Source organism: Lissotriton vulgaris, chromosome 4_1 (genome assembly GCF_964263255.1).
Source record: "Lissotriton vulgaris chromosome 4_1, aLisVul1.2, whole genome shotgun sequence".
Classification (NCBI taxonomy): Eukaryota; Metazoa; Chordata; class Amphibia; order Caudata; family Salamandridae; genus Lissotriton; species Lissotriton vulgaris.
Genome location: NC_141691.1, coordinates 1,616,350,368 through 1,616,370,312, shown reverse-complemented (window position 1 = coordinate 1,616,370,312; position 19,945 = coordinate 1,616,350,368). Strand labels below are relative to the sequence as shown.

At 45.2% G+C, this 19,945-nt stretch overlaps 1 protein-coding gene across 2 annotated transcripts in view; it reads left to right on the top strand.

The window, feature by feature from the left end:
- Positions 1-8,500, top strand: part of SBSPON (somatomedin B and thrombospondin type 1 domain containing) — a 215,643-nt gene extending 207,143 nt beyond the window's left edge. The window contains exon 5 of one of the 2 annotated variants that reach the window (XM_086965884.1): positions 7,093-8,500. In XM_086965884.1, coding sequence (XP_086822010.1) covers positions 7,093-7,210 — 118 coding nt within the window. In that variant the 3' untranslated portion in view covers positions 7,211-8,500. The remainder of the gene's footprint in view (positions 1-7,092) is intronic. The other variant, XM_086965883.1, reaches the window with a different exon arrangement.
- Positions 8,501-19,945: the final 11,445 nt, after the last annotated feature.

The following is a 19,945-nucleotide window of genomic DNA, read 5'->3' as shown; positions in this document are numbered from 1 at the left end:
CGGGAAACATCCTTTACATCGTGGTGATTACACCACGATGCAGTTGCAACGTAAACGTTACATCGACTTGCGCTGGATGGCGCTATAACCCTAAGGAATAGTAATATTTACTATTACAACACCTTCCATACTGTACGTAGACTGGTGTTGGAATAGTAAATCTTACTATTCCTAAATCCAGCGCAAGTCGTTGTAACGACTTGCGTTGTGAAGACTGCGATGTAACATACCACAATCATTTTGATCGCGTTGTTACATCATATATTTGGCACATACAGAGTTCTCTGACTTCTCTGTGTGTTTCCTTTCCTGGAATCCAGCACTTCTCTATTCTCTGAGATCTTTGTGGTCTATTTTCACCTGGAGCTGGGCTCTACACCTTAAATGTGACACTGTCCCATGGTGTATCGTCAAGAGTGGCTTCATCCACCTGGGACTTTCTTGGGGTTTCTGTGCATAGGGTATTTTTAAACATTGATAAGTTTCTTTTAGTGGATATCACGGTTCCTTTTATCTCCTTCACAAAACACAGATCACATTCTTATGGCATCCAGAATTTTCTTCCTACATGACGATCTTTGACAAGCTTCAGTACTTATGTCTGGTTCCTTAGCTTTTCTTTTCACTATGGCTTTCTTGTTACTCTTTCTCTCTGCCATTGGCTTCCCTCCCTGTGTGGGGTGTGTGGCATCTTTCCTGGACCACCTGGGATGGTATTTAAGGCTGCACGGTGAAACATGACAGATGTAGGGGAACATAAAGTTGTGCAGGGAGGTGTGTTCTTGTATGGACGTAGGAAATGGTTCGCTATAATCTTACTGTTCCACTCCGATGCACATTGTCTTGTGAGTGTGCACATGAAACACTCAACTTCCCAATCAGGCTTGTGCCAACATGTGATGCTCTTGTGGCAATTGATTCATAGAGATAGAAGTTTCTTAATGAACTCACTCCCTTTGCCGCAGGAGCCCATTGTCTGTTATGAGACTGTCTGGAAATCTATATTCAGATGAGACCTTCTACCATTTGGTCTTGATGTATTTGACGGCTGCGGATGCTGTGATCTCTATTGTCACTGGGTATTTAGAGCAGGCATTAAAGAAGACCAATAACTGCATACTCTCTGGAAGGATACCCAAGTCAGCACTTACTCAAGAAAATGTCACTGTGCTGCCATCTTCCATGATGATGGGTGCTGGGTGAGCCCTTCCATCCATGGCTTGACATAGGTTACAACGACAATGTTGGATCTGTCAGCCTTAAGGTGGTCTTCCCTTAAACGGTTTACCTTCCTCCCCTTATTTTTCTAATCTTGCTTTTACTGGTCTTAGGACTCTATACACCTTACCACTGCTAAACAGTGCAAAAGTGCATGGGCTCACTCCTTAAAACCCAGTAACATTGGCTTATCCCCAGTTGTCATATTCAGTTTTCTTGTAAGTCCCTAGTAAAGTGATCTGATTTATACCCAGGGCCTGTAAATTAAATGCTACTTGTGGGCCCGCAGCATTGATTGTGCCATCCACTTATGTAGCCCTTTAAAGTCTGCCATTGTAGTTTGTGTGTGCAGTTTTCAACTGCCATGTTGACCAGGCAAAATAAACCTTTTGGCCCAAGCCTTGCTTTTTCATACATATAAGTCACCCCTATGGTAGACCCTGGACAGTCCAGTTGGCAGGGTGTAGTGTATTTAAAAAGGTGAACATGTACTTTTAAGTTGTACATGTCCTGATAGTGAAGCACTTTTAAACCCATTTTTAAGTTTTACATGTCCTGGTATAAAAACACTCTTAAACCCATTTTTCACAACTGCAAGGCCTGCCTATCCCATAGGCTAACATTGAAGTTAACTCATTACATTTAGTAAGTGATACCTTCCAAGGGGAACAGGTAACCAGTTCAAAATGGTCTCTTAAGGTGAAGTCAGGTTTTAGATTACAATTTTGAAAATACCACTTTTAGAAAGTTGAAAACTTATGGAAGGCTTGGGTCCCTAGGCAAACTAGATGGGCCCACTAATACTTTGTATACAAGAAATTATCTAATTGCTTTAATCCATGGATTAAAACATTTAGAAAGTTGGCATTTTCCTGCCATTTGGTGCCTGTAGCCTGTCTCTGGGCAACATGACTGGGTGTTTTGGGCTTTGTGTATTCCTCCTAAACAGCTACACACAATAGAAGGCTTAGGTGTGCCTGGATGGGCATTACTGGCTGGAATAGAGGGCGGAGCTGGGCACTGCCCTATCTACACTTGAATAGGTTGTATCCTGCCTCCACACAAAGGGCTGCATAACCCCCCTGTAGTTAGTCTTGAGCCAACCCATCCTGACAGCCTGTTGGGGACAGCTGTTGCTGCAGCAGATAGCTCACTGAATGGTGTTTGAGTGAAAAACCCACTGCCTACATCTGTTGTGCGGCGGCTGCTAGTGCCTGAGGTGGGCTTGGACAGGCACAAGTTGTGGTGCTGATGCAGTTGCCTCAACATGAGCATTGTTGTCTTGGGCAAGATCAACCATAACTCAATGGTGTGTAATAAGGGTGCGCAGAAATAACTTTATGAGCAGGATTACCTGGGTTTTTTAGAGTCATGTGTGGTGGGGCTTCACTTTCTGGCTTGAAGACCTGTGGTAAGCGAGGACAGTGGGAGTTAATAAGCTCCAGTCAGTGATTCACCTTTTTCATATGCCTGGTGATCTTGAGCCCCTTTCAAAATATTGTCTTTTGGTTGATTTTTTGGGTGGGCTGTTCTCTCTGCCGGCATCTGAAGATTCTCAGAGTGCTGGATTTTACACATTGTGGTGCTTAAATACAGCTGCTAGGGAGTATGTGCGTATTGCTCTCACTCACCTGACAGCTGATGGGAATATTGGAATTCTGCTAGCTCAATTGGGACTCCGCAACAGTAGGGAAGGGTGTATTGTGTGGTGTTTTTCCATCAGGTAACTATAGTCTGGCTTGAGAGCACAGCTGAAATCAGAACAGTTTGTGAAAATCACCAGGAGAGTGGCTTTTGGGCTCCCCACACTGTGGGAGCCAGAAGTAAATGTTTTGGGTTGGCAGAGAATCTGTACTTCCACAAAATATTACTGGTCTTCCTCAAAGATGTGATAATTCTGTTTATTTATCCAGCTGTCTGAGCTTTAACGTTCAGGAGCAGACACTCCACATTGCAATGCTATTAAAGTATCTTAGATTACTAGATCATGTAGCACAGATGGAATGACTTGAGTCATTCAACTACATAGATTTTAAGGTCTAGCTTTACAGTGCAACTGTCACCTGACCTTTTAATCTACACCAATATTATTCTGCAGCTCTTTGCTTCCACTCAAATACATATACATTCCCATGCTTTTTACTTGTATTGCTTCACATTACCAAACACATTCTTTTAAAGCCAGACCTATTGGAATTGCCAGTGCTTTTTTGGGTCATGATACTTACTGCTTGGGTGAGGTGCAGGGATGCGATAGCCACAGGTAAGTGTGAGCTGTATATCTTGCAGTCTCTTCTTAGGTTGTCTTTGGTGGTGGGCATCTAGGATGTTTCAGTGGCGAGCTGTCCACCTGGGCTGGCCATGTGTAGCATGATGGTTAGGTGTATGTTTGACTACTAGAGGCCCATCTAGTCTCGTCACCAATGTGATATTTCGGTACTAAAGCACTAATGATATGCAGGATCCTGGATTTATTTTTTTGCGACCAGGGCTATGCTAGACTGCGCCAGCCCTTTCATTATTAGTGTTGTGGCAATACATCTGTTTTCACTGTGTGTGCAACATTTGTGTCAGATGGCAAATTCCAGAGCTAATGCTGAAGGCCATTACAATTAAAGCGCTGCCTTTGCATTTCCATTCCTTACCAACTAGGAGGCTTATTAAGTATGGGGCACATATTCCTGGTTAGTCATCTGAAGTCGCTCCGTGCATCACAGTGCAGGCGGCACCCGCCTGCTCTTTGAAGAGGGATTAGAGATCCCCTCGTAGGCGGGTGCAGTGATTGACTGCACCATCCTGCAAGGGGATGTCTGGGGGGGTCATTGGGACCCCTTTTCCCCTCCAGAGGGATACCATAAGGGGGCACACTGACAGTGCACCACCTTTTAGGTGGCACACTGTTAGTTCGCCTCCTGACAGCTTATTTTCCTCTGCACCAGTGCTTTAAATGGGCCGGTACTCACCGGTACTGAGTACCGGCACTTCACAATTTCCGAGCTGTCAGTACCAGCACTTTTTTTCCAGTCGCAGAGAGTACCGGTACCGTGATTGATGGCATGAGAGGCTGAGGTTTGTTATCGCCTGCAATGCGGGACAAATGCCGCCATGCGTTTAGATCTCGCAGACCTGAAGGGGACTTTTACAGAGATGCTGCTAATGTTCTGTAGTGCTCATTAGAATTCCACACCCTGCAGGGGTTGGGGAGCGCTTGCTTAACGCTGTGATTAACAGGACAGGGTCGAGGCAGACCCTGCACTGTTGATTAGACATGAAACGACCATTATGCTGAAAGTGCTTAGCACTCCCACTCCATCCCCTCCTCCCCCCCTGCTAGGTGAGTGAAATAGCCTGGCCTCGGGCTGCTGGTCAGTAAGACAGTCCGTCTTGTCCAAAGCCGGTTTTTGTATGTTTGTGTTTTTTCGAACAGGAGCTGCTTTCCTTTGTGTGGCTGCATTTACATGATAACACCGAGGAATCCCTAGGTGTGAAGGCAGCCCTGCCCAAAGAGCAATGAATAGCAGGGACCGAACGCTGCAGCACTCAAGATGCTCTCTCTGTAAATCCCAGCAGCTGACGCCCTCCTCTTCAGGAACCAGCAGACAAATGTCCTGTTGAAAAGCGCTTCCATTCCGTGCACTTTAGGCGCTTTGCACTCCCTCTTTTACAGGCACCCATGCGGGGCCGGGAAATGTTTGCAATCCAACTTTCTTCGTTTCTTTCCCATAGATTGGTGAAACTTGGAAAGGGAGAAAAGGGGGAGGGAGTTTACGCAGAAAGGATACCCTTCATCTGCATGACAAAGAAAGACGTGTTAATACCCGACCACAGCCAGGCCCAGCCGAACAAAGGAGTAAATGCTGTGAAGCCGCTGTTTTCATTTTGTGATCGATTTCAGACACAACCGTTCCTTACAAATACAAGGCGACAAGGTGACAACCCGAGATGACATAGAAGGAAGGGGGAGGGAAGATTGTAAAAAAAGTGAGGTGACAGCTTAAGTTATAATTACCATTTTTTTCAGATAATACCAGATAGATATTCGTTTCGTTTTTAAATGGGTGCTTAGGAGTTGTATTTTAATACAAATTCAAATCTGCTGTATTTCTTGAAGTAATTGGTTTAGTTATTGATGAACCACGTGCCTGAAATTCAGGTTAAAACGCTGCCCTGCAGAATTTACAGGGCGTGGCGGAGCTTGCGTGCACTGTCACACACACACATGCACACACACACTTTCACAGCTTGAAAATTGTTTTGTACTGCTTTTATTTACTAGAAAAAATATTTACAAAATACAGGCCTCAACATTAAGCGTGCTCTATCAACACAAACAATGAAACACAGGACAACAAATCACAGGCCATTTGGCAAATTTAGGGTATGGGTACATCATGGAGGGAAGAAGAGGAGGCAAGTGGGGGAAAAAACAATGACAAAATTTAAGAGACTTGTGGAGAAAGTAAGTGAGAGGTGGCAGTAAGAGGGGCACAACCATAGAGAGAAGGTTAGAGGCTGGGTAGAAATGAGAGGTTAATCGTGAAAGGAGAGTAGAACCAGAAGGAGATAGGAAGAGCCTGGCCTTAGGGCAAAGGGCTGAAGCAGTGCTTTAAATGGGCCGGTACTCACAGGTTCTGAGTACTGGTACTTCTTATTTTTATCACTGCAATACTGACCCTTCGCCACTACGTAGGAGAGTACCAGTACTCATGAAATGTAAGCTCATTGGCTGCTGGTACTGGTAAGCACATGGCTGTCCAAGAGGAAGCTCCCTCTGACAGCCAAGGTGCTTCTGTAGTCCTTAGCTCAGCCGCTTTTCTGTACCTCTGCTTATTTCTTTGTGTGTATGCACACTTTAGGATATATAGCATGGTCTCAACCAACAACAAATAACGATATGACATTAAGAAGTTGCAAATAGTACAAAACAAGGAAATTTTTAACATATTACTTTGTTTGCCTTTCACTTTGTGTAATGATTTAACCTGTTTTGTTAACATAACTGCATTTCTGTTGTGTATTGATATGTGCTGCAACCGGTATAGAAGTCAATATGTATCATCATAACTTGACCTTAGCCCCGCCCATAGCCCCGCCCACTTGCCACACCTTTAGGTCATTTTAATGAGTACCTGCACTTATTCTTTCCCATTTAAAGCACTGCTCTGCACCTACGTCTAATACAGCGTGGGCACAGAGGCAAAGGGATCAGCCCATTTACATGGGGCCACGCCCCCATTCAAATGACAGAATACCCTCTGATGATAGTGCTGGCACTTTATGTGTGCCAGCACTATTGGTATTACAAAAGGGGATGAACAAGCGTCTGCGGACCCTTCTGGAATACTAGAGTGCGGGGGGGAGGGGGAGAGCAAAGCGGGCACGAACGCCTGTTGTGCCCCCAGGGAACTCCGGTAATACGACCCCAGTAGTGCCAGCTCGCAAGTGCTCCTCAGTGCTATCAGCCAAAATGTGTGCCAGTGTGAGTAATCATTATTACCATCACGCCTGGTGAGTATCAGTGCCAATTACTACAAGACAGAGGCATTACTGCTGTTTTCCAAGTCCCAGTGTCCAGCAGAAGCTATTTAATGTACGTCCATTCCAAGTTCTTAAGTAAGGGCTAGTGTGCCTCAAGCCAGAAGAGGGTATGCTACACTCTGTGGGGTACACACTATATGGGTATTTGGCTAAAAGAGAATCGCCAATCTGCCAAAATGTTCTGTTTAAAATGACATTCCAGTTGTATATGTTGCTGTGTAACCTAGATTTAGTTAGCATGGAATATAGTGGGCTTATTCCAAACACAGAACACAGAAGAAAGTTTGCCTTCTTCCATTTTTCATAGTGAATAATTTAACTCTCGTCTTTCCGCAGCAACAGCGTCCTCCACTGGCAAGCAGTTGGCAATTCCCGGTGTCAAGGGACGTGGAGAAAGGTTCGGCGGGTGGAGCAGTGCTCCTGTCCTGTCGTGCACAGCTTCATTTTTACATGACAGATGCAAAAGAACATTCCAGTAACGTTGAGATCTGGTTAGACTTCACGGCGACTTCACAAGCTACAGGATCCAGAGAAAACCACAGATGTCTGCAGAACTTACTCAGAACGGCTACATTATGCAGCAGCTAAATGCCAAGGCCACGTGTACTTGAACTCCGTTGTCTTAAAGTTCTTCTATTTATTCTGACATTCCAGCGAACTTTGCAGGCCAGCAGAAAGCACTGGAGGAGGCTACTGCTGTTACTAATGAGGCTCCAGGGGGCGCCAGAGTCAAAGATATTGGCTACTTACAATTAAACAGGTCAACTAAATGCGAAAAAGGCTTTTTAGTAGGAAGAAGAGCAGAGCTGGATATAGGACGGGCTTTCCAACACGTGTTTCCATAAAATTAACTGGTATTTACACTTGCTGACTCGTTTATATGCAAAGTATATGTAAAGTATATGTAAAGTTTCCTTCAAAACTGGCTAAGTCCCCAGCAGCCTTCCCCAGTGACAGAAAGTGGCTGCCTCAAATAGTGTCTGTAGGTGGATCCATGTTAGGGCAGCCTGTACCGGAGGAAGCAACAGACGTGCATCAGTGGATGTGATCCAGAGACCCCACACTAACCCCATGAATTCCTGTCCTGACTCAATCCTCTTAGGCGCATCCTGACGGCAGGGGCGGAGCTATCAATAGTGCAGTTGGGGCAGTGACACAGGCGCTGGGGTCTGAGGCAGTGACGTCCCTAGGGACGCACACAAGGGGCCACAGAAAAAATTGACAGAGCCACCTACAATTAGCGATTACATAGACTTAAGCATGAGTTATATATTTTCGATAACGACACCAGGTGTGGGTTTGATCAAAGAATGTATTCAATTATTTTATGAACCCCTGAGCATGAAACTGGCCAACGCGTTAAGGCAATGACTTTCAAATGGACCATAGAGTTCTCTTGGTTTAAATCAGCCATTTAAAGTGCTCGTGAATAGTAATTTCACAATTTTTAAAACGACTAGCCCGCCCTCCTCACAATGCATATGTGGCCAGATGGTACCACCATCTTCTTTATAGGACTTACTTTTCTCAAATAACACATTTGCATTTACATTCGCATACACTATCACCTCCTTCTATGTATGGTGAATATAAGCTAATCTATGATCGTACAAACAAGTAAGCACAAAAACCTGAGAGATTTCAATTACCACCATTGCTATTGAATTATTTTCTTTCGTTTTCTATGTGTATGAACCAATTATGTCACAAACTGATTAAACTGGCGGATTACCGTGTTGGCGCAGGGAAATGTCTTTAAAATGTATGTCTCCATTGTCTCAATGCTCATGGCCAGACAAAAGGGGGGTGGCACACAGTTATATCGTGAATTCCACTGTAATCAACCCATAATGACATTTATTTCCATGATTATATTGAACGTTTAGAGTACCTTTTTAAATAATTATTTGCCATTTTTTATTGATCAATCATATGAAATCCGTAGTGTCCAACAGTAGTCAATGTCCCATAGTTCATGTAAAGTACATAAGTTCAATTTTCCTTAGATCTCCGTAGATTCAGTGGTGGTGACATAGATATATATTGACACACACACACTAACAGAGTGCTAATAAAACGTTGCTATGATCTGTGGAAGGTACAAGGTCTTCGGAGTGCCTCAACCACTCCTGTTCTCTTCACACTACTTCTTCTGCCGTCTCTTTGTTAGACATTTACACTTTGCTCTCTTTATATTTTTCTGAAACACTCAATCTGTAGGTCTCACACCTCTTCTCTTTCTTCTTCAGCGCCCCTTTTCACTCTCTCCAGCACACACTTCTTTGCAGCTCCTTCACTTCACTAATCCCTACCCTCAATGCACCCACTCAGCTGAACGTACTGCGTTTTCCTTAACTTTCGCCCTGCAATATTTTGTCAGCTGTGTACCTCCTTCACACACTTTTTCATATAATCACAATTATAATTAGCACACCAGACTATTGCTCTGCAGAGAGGCCAAGGATTGGCGGGCCCATGCACAGTCTTAACTTACACAGCTACATATGAGCAATTCTTTTCACACTACTCACAATACATGAGAAATATGTTGAATGAAAAAAATACACAAAAACACCACCTGGAAAAAGCAAATACTCTTAGAGAAGGTAAGAGCAGATAAAACATGAAATGTAAACAGGAGCAACAATGCTGTTCCCAGGCTGAGTGGACAGTGTCTCATTTGCAGGATGCCGCTGGTAGTGGGCACGACTGGGCAGTGGGACATGACATTTTTCAAATGTAGCACAGGCCTCATCAGGCCCCCACTCGCGATACTATTAGTATGATGGTCCAAGAGACCCTCAATTAATGGCACATTTTCTGGTCTAGAAAACCAGAGGTTGTGGGCCCAAATTTCTTGCTTGCATTAGGGCCATGGTGGCTGTGCTATATGCTACTGTTAACAGGCTATAGCCAATACACCATGGCCCTTATTTATGAGGACTTGCGTCAGTTTTACGCCGCCGGTGCGTCACTTTTTGTGACGCACCAGCGGCGTAAAAAATGTGCCTTGTTGCGCCATATTTAAAAAGTGACGCATCTAGGTAGATGTGTCACTTTTTAAACCCCTGCGCCACATTATACCTGCGTCAGGTATAATGTATGCAGAGGGGGCGTTCCCCCGCAAAAAGCCTCGTAATAGTGACGCAGTGAAATCTATGAGATTTCACTGCGTCACTTTTAGGATGCTGTTGCGTCAAAATCTTGCGCCTGCCTCACAGCAGGCGTAAGACTTACGCAAGCCTTTTCACATGGGGCTTTCCCTATGTGAAAGGACGCATTGCTGGAGTTGCATCACTTTTGTGACCCACTCCAGCAATGCGTCACTTTTGCGCTTACAGATACGTCAGAAATATTGACGTATCTGTAAGTCCTTGCGACATGATGCGTCATACATTAAATATGACGCATCATTGGTGTCGCAAGGAGTGCGCAGTGAAAAGTGACGCATCGCTGTTTTCACGCAGCGATGCGTCACTTTTCATAAATGAGGCCCCATCTGTTTAGCCTGGTAAGTTGTGGTGTGGCAAGGTGCCCAAGGCACTCAGAGTGTACTTGCATTAGATTACTTAGATTTGACAATATAAGACTTTATTCAAGACTCCAAACCAAGTCAAGAAATAAACTCACAGTTTAGCTCTCGGTGGAGTATGGGGTACTTCTTATTGTAAGGACATTTTAGGGACTATCTGGACATAGTCACGTTTAATAAAAGTGATTTCAAAGCAGAAAGTGGGATGAGTTCATATTCCTAAACTGCATAATAGTCAAATCAATCATTTTAATGTCGCTTTTTGAAATGGAACATTGCATAAAGCAATTGCAACCCATTTAACTGCATAGCTTATGTGTAAATAAATGCTGCAGTCTGTTTTGCATAGGACCAAAAATATATTTGCCGCGTACTCTTACAATCAGTTTTGCACAGGACCAGTAATGTATTTGTCTCATACTCCTACAGGGCTTGTAGAATGTTGGAAGATAGTTTATTAGTAGGTGGAGGTAGGTACCCACAGCTAGTAATAACACCACAATCACAAATAAGGTCCAGTCCAGTCTTAATAAATGAATCCTTGCTTAACCCTTGGTAGCTTCGTTCATGAGCCCTTAGGCTTAACTTAGGAGACACTCAAAACAATCAAAACAGTAAATAAGTAAGACGCAACACACAATGAAGATCCAAGACCAATTTATTCAAATAGGAAATATTTGGATCTTTAAAATGACCCCACAAAGTCAAAAATCCAATACAGGGAACCAGAGACATGAATTTTTAAAGATTAAATGTAAAGATCTGCTTTCCAGCGCCAAAAAGTGAAAAGCGGCATCCGCGGCTAACCGGTCTCACTTGACTGGGACCAACTCAAAGTTTTCGGCCGACTGCCATGGAGTGTGGGTCGGATACGTTGGGTGGTTGGGGCCGGTCAAACTTTTACCTTCTCACATTGTCATTTCTTTGGTTCTTTTTCCCTCAATGTCGAGCTAGCCTCCTTGGCACACTGCCTTTCAGTTTGACAACAGAGGCCTGCTTCAGCATGATGCTTCAGTGACTCATGGAGGTCTTAGTCTTTGTCATCGATGGCAAAGAGCTCTGAAGCTTTTAGCGGTGCAAACCTGGAATTCAGACCGAGTCACGGTTTGACGTCGCCGGCTTCACTCTCATCATCGGGGTCAGTCAACTTATGATGCTTTCTGACTAAATTGCCCAGAAGATTCCAAACGTCTGTCTCTTCTTCCAGAAGGTCTCCTTTGCGTCTTTGAGGGTCCACAACACTAGCCAAGGGTCCAGAAGCTCTTGGAGTTTTGGGACTACAATTTCAACAATGCACTTGGTCTAATCCTCTAAAGTCCAGGTAAAGCTGGTCAGCTGGGCTTGTCTTGGTGGAGTTGATGCGGGGGACTTATTGAAGCTATTTTCTACCTGTTCCATTCAGGGAGTCTACGCCTTAAACTTTTGAAACAAGGCAAAGGCCTCTTGTGTGAAGCCCAGAGTTTTCAGCAGGTGAAGTCCTTTAGAGTGCCGTCCTTTCTTGGTGCAGACCAGGGGTTCAGCAGGGCATTCCTTCTTCTATTGATGTTTAAAGGCAGTAATCTGTCCTGCTGGGCAGTTCTCCATTATTTTTTTTCCATTTTCTGGGCTGGTAGGGGGGGGGGGACGGCTGACCAATGGGGTGATAATTTCCTTAGAGGTATGGAATATTTTTGCCCCAGAAAGCACTTCTCAACAAAAAACAAAATGGAGAAAATGTCTCATGGAGTTTCAGGTCTGGCTTATCCAACCCACAGGTGTGGCTAACGTTTCCCTACACTCTCCTTCCAACCCTTCTTCTAATTCAATTATGGGGCTCCCATCGGGATTGGGCGGCAAGTTTCTATCATCGCTGTCTTTCTCCCTTTGAAAACCAGTTTGCATACCCAGCCCACTTCCTGTCCTGGCATCTGCAGCACCAGATCTCCTCCCACCAGATGGTCTCTTTGTCTCATCCCAGCTACTTTACACCTAATCAAGGGAGCTTGGCTCAGCCTGTTAAAGGAAGGCCAATTAGAAGAGATTGCTACAAGGCTGATTTTATGTAACTTTGGGAAAGCGGTTCTGAAACTACTTTCCTGCAATAGTTATAGTAATTCTAACCTTGGTAAGTTGTTATAGTTTTTGTAACTATTATTTTAATACTTTGAATTATTGTTCTAGCTCACTCCTGTTAAAGTTTAATAACGCCTTCCCATGTTAGCCTATACTGCTAGCACACTACAATGGGGAAACACAAAAAATGCAGTTTCTATCTTCACCAGGGCATAAAAAACATATTTTATAATGTCACTACTTATGATAACCATGCATACTACACATGGGCACCTAGGGCCCAGGGCGCAATCAGAGAATCAGAGTCAGTAACCACCAGTATCAGTCAAAAACGGTTGAGGGTGTACTAAGACTCACAGTCCGATCCTTTTACAAGTCATTCCTTAGAAAGATAGAAACTAGAGAAGAATTAATTGGTGGCTTTTTTGAGAGTATTATGTATGTGCAACAAAAATGTTTGCATTTACTACAATACCGAAGTTGTTTGAAAGTTTGGTTGGGGGTGCACGTAGTAAGAAAAGAGTCCAAAAGAGGCAGTATTTGTATGCAAAAAAGTGACTTGTTTATTTCAAAAAATTTTGTTTTTCAAAAGATTCCACATTTATCAATATACATCAGCCTGATGTATATCATAATCGGCTAAATATATAGATGAGAAGCTATTAATAATGAAGTTGTTGCGTATGAATGTAGTCATATCATGAGCAAAAGTTTTGAAACCTTGTTATTCACAGTTCTGATGTCAGAGCAGTGAAACCCCAGACTCCAAAGCCAGTGCTCTCTCCAGAGCTTCTGCAGAATCAAGTTAAATGGGGAATCCCAAGTGCCCACCAGTCACCTTTCTCCCTCTTAGCCACAGGCCCTCAGCAGAAATTAAATTCAGTCAGCAATTATGAACATCTCTCACGGATCCGCAGTCAGCACGATGCCTAAGTAATAGCATGCTAAGTAACGTCATACATTCCTCCTGAGAATGTAGATTTGACTAGAGAGGAGAGGAAAGGAAAGGTACTGAATGTGTTGGGGTGGTTGACAGGCTACCACCATTTTTCTGTTGGAGTGGGGACAGGTATCACAGGGTGGACGGGCATGTTGGAATGACACCAAGCAAGATTTTCTTTTTTTTAACTAAATGGGAGAGGAGTGAAAGCTGCGCATGGTGGGGGTGCGGTAGGACCCCAAGTGTTTTAAATGTACAGCACACGCTGGTGAGCTGAGGGAGGAGTTGTGCAAGGCTTTCCCCAGACTTCCATACTCCTGTGCTGCTAATCTTAGCAGGTGAAAAAACGTTTGGAAGGGGCCACACATAACATAAAATTGTACAGGGTTAGTTGTCAAGGATGCAGAGTTTACCTCTTTCGATTTCTAAGAGATATCAGAGACAGCTCAAACTTTGCTCTCAATGTGTACCCGATGCCACTTGGAACTCCTTTGTGGAAAATAACCCCCTTCTTGAAAGGGCACCCAGCCAAAACTCTATATATTTCTCGCCATGAGGTATAAGTGACATCCAAGACAGCCCGAGGAAAGTTTGAGTTGTGTATTGTGTGAAATGGTACAGCAAGGTGGAAAATTGCTTCTATGCCTGATCCCAACTAATACATTTACTCAGTTGGATTAATTGATGTGTACAGTGTGGGCTGTTAAAAGAAGCAAAGTAAACTGGACATCCTGTAGCTTCCCTGGGTGGAAGGAGGATTGGACCTGCCGAACATATTCTTGTATTATGCAGCCATCCAGCGCCAACATGCAGTGAGTTGGTTTGATGATAATCCCAAATGGGAGAAAGGCCCTTCTGGCAGATATGCACAATCCATACACCCTTCCAGACCAGTTTGTGATAGAGGAAAGGCGTTCCAAAAGATTTTCTGTACCTCATTCTCTTTACCAGCAGCAGCTGGTGTGTATGGGCATGGAGGGCAGAGCTCCACTATTCATAGAAGGTGAGAAGGAAAAAGGTGGGAACGCATGAGCAACTCAGCAAAATGGTTGCTGTACCGTATCAAAAAGGGTTGAAGATTTATTTTTTGTGCAGGTGTGTTAATGGGCAGACTCAGGCGAGGAATCCCCTCTATGCCAAGCCAGGGCAGGGAGGTCAACTGTTGCGTGTGTCTTTCTTTTAGTTCTATTGATTTTGTCTGCCCCGTGGCATTGACTGCTGTGACTCAGGGCATAGTCAATGTCGTGTCCTCACTGCAGCTCGGAGATACACCAATCAGAGAGACACAGGTTGGCTTGTTATACTTCTTTTATTGTTTGGTATCGTAGCTGGTTACAGGCACGTCTGCTCTGCTTGCTGTCCTGGTCAGTCTGCCCTTCCTGTCCCTAACCGGATGTGGTGTCTGGTGACCTGGTCATCTCCCTCATGACCCACAGGGTCCTAGTGTCCTCCTGTCCTGTCGCCCTATCTGTCGGGTCACGACATCTCCCCCTTTGTTGCAAACAAATGTTCATGGTACAGTTCTACTGATCAATGTCGCCCCATCACCCTTTACAGCATTTACTCATTGTTGTGGTGAGAGAGAGAGAGAGGGAGAGGGGGAGAGAGAGAGACAGAGAGAGAGAGAGGGGGAGAGAGAGAGAGGGGGAGAGAGAGAGAGAGAGAGAGAGCGAGAGAGAGAGAGAGAGAGCGAGAGAGAGCGAGAGAGAGAGAGAGAGAGAGAGAGAGAGAGAGAGAGATCAGGTGTCTGGTCGACCCGTCTCTCCAGTTTCTGACTCCTACGTTTCATCATTTAGTCTCTTTGTCCCCTTGCATTCCTTTTCGGTCGCTGTTCTCTGCCATCGGCTTTTTCTTCTGTTTGTCGGTTGTCCTCCTTCTGCTCTCCGCTTGCCAGCCTCTCTTCGTCTACTTCTAGCTCCTTGCCGTGTGCCCAATGTCCTGGGCCAGCTGGCACCATCTCCATTGGCTCCTCTCTTTCTACGGCCGCCCTTTGTTTTGTTTGTTCCTTCAGTGATTCTTTTTCGTTCTCTTTCTCTTTCTCTGGTCCCTGCGTCTTCTCTTTGCTTGCTCTCAGTGCGTCTTTCATTTTTTTCCTTGTCGTATGTCATAGTTATGAAACTCATTGTTTGGGCGGTGCTGTTGCTCAGCAGGCATGGTCCCGGGACGTCGCCTTTCAGCACATGGATGTCCTCTTTGTTCTTTTTGTCTTTATACCTCAGTTCCTCTGTGAACTTTCCCAGGTTTGTTTTCTGTTTCTTTGACCCCCAGGTGAAGATCTTCAGCTTGGACGCCCTCAGTGTCGGCTTTGCTTCCATCTTCTCGTACTCTGATGCACACATGACATTGCATGTTGCACCACTGTCCAGTACAAATTCCGCTTCATGGGCTCCTACTCCTATCTTTGCCAAGTCCGTCTTTTCCTGGGTGCTTCTGCCTGTACGGTGTGTTGTTTCTCCTTTTTCGTCTCCCCCACTCAGTTCTGTGTGAACCTCCGACATGTGGTATAGTCTTTCCACTTTCTCTTCTTCCTCTTCTTCGCCTGACCCTCGTGATGAACTTCTCCTTTCTCTGTCGACATACCTGACGTGTCTTGTTGTGGACTCTTGTTGTCTTCCTGTTCTTCCTCTGTCATCTCTGAATTGTACGCCTTGGCACATACTGGGTTAGTGATTTCTTCCATTACATCTTTTGCACATCTGGCCAAACGCTGGGCACGGGCCTCTGTGTGGAAATTCCATTCCGCACCTGTAGCATGTTCCTTCAGGTTGTCTCCTCTCTTTTTGTTCCTTCCAGTCATTCTTCCACCGGCCTGTGCGATATTTGTCATGAGGTGTGCGTTTTCAATTCGACGTTCTTCCCTCTTTCCATTTCCTTGGCATGTTCCGTTGCTCTCGCCTCTGCTCTCGCTAGTGACAGGATGTTTTCCAATGAGGTTGGTTCTTTTAGTATTCTTGCCCTGAATCCTGTGTCACGACAACCTTCTATGATTCGTAACCTTACTGCTTGTTCGTTATCGAATTTGTAGAACTCACAATGTGTCACCAGTTTTCTCAGCCTTGTTGCCAAGTCATCTAGCGTTTTGTCGACTTGTTGGCACGCAATAGTGAATGTATATCGTTCAAAGTCAACATTCCGTTGTGGGTCAAATTTGGCCGTTAGGCATTTCTTTAATTTCTCATATGTCTTTGTTTCTTCGGTAGGCAGTGTCACCAGAAGTTCTTCGACGTCATCCCCTGCCAAGTTCAGTAGTAATCCTAATCTCTTTCCGTCTTTTACATCTGTCGCTGCCATATATCTTTCAAACCGTCTGATCCACTTTTCCCACCTGATTCCTATTTGTGGCTCCGATAAGTTGAACGGCAGAGGCCTTCTGTGTTGTGCGCTGGGCTTTGAGTCTGCCATTCTTGCCTTCTTGCGTTCCTATGCTCTTTTCTCTTTTTGTTCTGTCACTTCTTTGTGTGTTGTTCACTTATTCCTTTTGTTTCTTTCCTTTTTGGATTCTTCTTTTCCTTCACTTTTGCCTTTGTGGGGTCTTTGTCTCTCCTTTCCTTGTTGTTCTGCTTTTCTTTGTCTTTTTCTCTTTATTCTTTTACTGTCTCTTTTCTTTCTGTTTGCCTTTTGTGTATTTTCCTCTTTTGTGCTCTTTTTCCCTTTTATTTCTTCTTTTTATTTCTTCATTTAGCTTTATTTAGCCTCTTTTGCGCTTTCTTAGTCCTTTTTTTCTTTATTCTGTTCTTTTTCCATGTATTTTGCTTGTTTTCTGTCTTGCCTGGCCTTAATATGGCCGCCTTGTTGATTTCTATGGTGTTTCTTCGTTATGTCCTTTTTTTTTTAAATGGCCGCCGCTCTTCTCGTGAGATTTCGCATTCGAAATCTCACTCGCCTGACTTAAAAATGGCCGCCGCGCTGATCTTCCTTTTATTGGCTCTCGCGCCTGCCCCCAATATGGCCGCCGAGACTCTCGCAAGAGCTCGCGCTGGCTTTCCAGTTCTTTAAAGCTCGCGCTCTTTTATGCTGGCGCTTACCCGATCAGTTGCTTCTTCGTTCGCGGCGATTGGGGTGGGTTCCCACGTCGCTGCAGATGCTTGGATGGCGCTTCACTCTTCCCTCTTCCTCTTGACTACGACGCGATCCAGGGTGGGCTCCTAGTTTTCAATCGCGATTTCTGCACGCTGGATTTCGATCCCGCCCTCGTCGCCAGTTGTCGTGTCCTCACTGCAGCTCGGAGATACACCAATCAGAGAGACACAGGTTGGCTTGTTATACTTCTTTTATTGTTTGGTATCGTAGTTGGTTACAGGCACGTCCGCTCTGCTTGCTGTCCTGGTCAGTCTGCCCTTCCTGTCCCTAACCGGATGTGGTGTCCGGTGACCTGGTCACCTCCCTCATGACCCACAGGGTCCTAGTGTCCTCCTGTCCTGTCACCCTATCTGTCGGGTCACGACAGTCAACATAGCGCATGACGAGCAGAGAGAGCTGTGGAAGGCAGGAGGCGGGGCTATGGTTGGGGTGGGTGGCCTCTGGGGGTTGGGTATGGCTGCTGGAAATGTCCCATTATTATGTATTTATTACTGGTCAGATTTGTGAAGGGCTTAGGCGGAGCCACTGTTGGTATAAACTCATGGGATTTCTGTAGTGCACGTGTGCGGCATCTTTTAATCCTTTCACTGGTAGGCACTCTCTGTGCACAGATGGTGAGTGCTTTGAGTACTGCTGAAGTGACTGCTGTCTTTAAAACCAAATGTATCCATGGCATGAGATTTACCAGAATGTTTGCAGCAGGTGTGTCAAAACTGGGCTGTGTATGAATGTAATCAGTGCCATTCAGCCCTCTTTTGTGTCTGCTGCACAGTAGGCTATTTTCAGTTTAGCTGCCTACAGCACGTAGCACACCATGCATGACACTGTTCTGTAAATTGCAGTAGCTAAAAGACCATTGTCACCACTGGCATCAAACTCTGTGCTACAGTCAGTTAAGGTAGAAGAGAGCCTGCCATGCAGTAGACTAAATGAGTGCCGGCTGTCTAACTGGCCTTGATATGCATATAAGTGTGAGAGCAGGTGTGTGTGTGTGTTGGTGTGTAAGTCTGATCTTTCCATTGTCATACCTTCGAACGTGAAGAACAATTTCACTGCGTGAGGAGGAGGCGGGCCTTGAGGGGGCTGGGCCTCATGCCGAGAAGTAGGTATGAGACACTTTTGAACACCCCCCGCCCCCAAGCTCCCTAATACCCCCCCCCCCCCAAAAAAAACGTGCTGAGGCCAATACCCATGTCCTGTGGTGTTTTCACACCCCTAAATGGATGTCGGCAGTTCAAAGCCTCGGAAAAGGAGCTAGAAAAACACTATTTAAAGTAGTTTTCAGCTTGTTTTCCCTGCCACCATGTGATATCGGCTCCTCGCTGGGAGACCGTGTGATGGGAGCCGATTTCGTGTGTCACACTATGGCACCGTGTGAGTTGACAGGTATGGACTGTGCATGGCTCTCAATGAGTTCTTTGACTTGGGTAGAGTGCCTAATTGAAGCATCGCTAAATACATTCAGAAAAACAAATGCAAAAGTACATTCTTCCTACTTCAAAGTAGACCATGTAAGCAGTGATCATGTAAAGCAATACCTTCAGGTCGAGTTTACAATTTATAAAATAATAAAAACAAAAAACAAACAATAGTTTATCTTAAATCTTGCACATAAAGAACACAGTGTGAGTTATTCAATGTTGTGTTGTGAAGTCGTAGCAATAGGTGAAAGACAAACTTTTATGGGCTTCATGTATGAAAAGTGACGCATCGCTGCGTTATAACAGTGATGCGTCACTTTTCATTACGCCCTCCTTGCGACATGCTGGATGCATCATATTTACAGTAAGATGCATCATGTCGCAAGAAGTTACAGATGCATCAGTATTTCTGACGTATCTATAGGCGCAAATATGATGCATTGCTGGAGTGTGTCACGAAAGTGACGCAACTCCATCAATGGGTCATTTCACATGGGCAAGTCAGAGAAATGCGCATTCGCGGGCGGCCGCGCATGCGCATTGGTTATCAAGACGGCGGCGTGAACGAGCAGAGGGAGCCCCGGGACGCAGCGGATAAGGTAAGTGCCTTTTATTTATTTTTATTTGCGCATATACTTAAATTAGCTATGTTCAGGAGGGCGGGAGGGAGGCGGGTGGCGGGCAACTTCGCTACGCCCACGGAGTGGGTGTAGTGTTGCCTGCTACGCCTACTTTGCAAAGGGCGAAGTAGGCAACACTACGCCCACTTCGTGGGCCTGGCGAAGTCCTTCTCCCAGGGTTAGTCGAAGGCAGCTGACAGGTCCAAGAGGATGAGGGCCACTGTTTCTCCGTTGTCCAGCAGGGACTTGATGTCATCGGTGGTGGAGATGAGGGCAGTCTCGGTGCTGTGGTTGCTGCGGAACCCGGACTGGGAAGGGTCCAGGATGTTGTTCTCCTCGAGGTAGCGGATCAGTTGTTCATTGACGGTCTTCTCGATGACCTTTGCCGGGAACGGGAGCAGGGAGATGGGCTGGAAGTTCTTGAGGTCCTTGGGGTCCGCCTTGGGTTTCTTGAGTAAGGTGTTGATCTCAGCGTGCTTCAAGCACTCTGGAAAAGTTGCTGTCTCGAAGGAGGTGTTGATGACTTTCCGGAGATGGGGTGAGA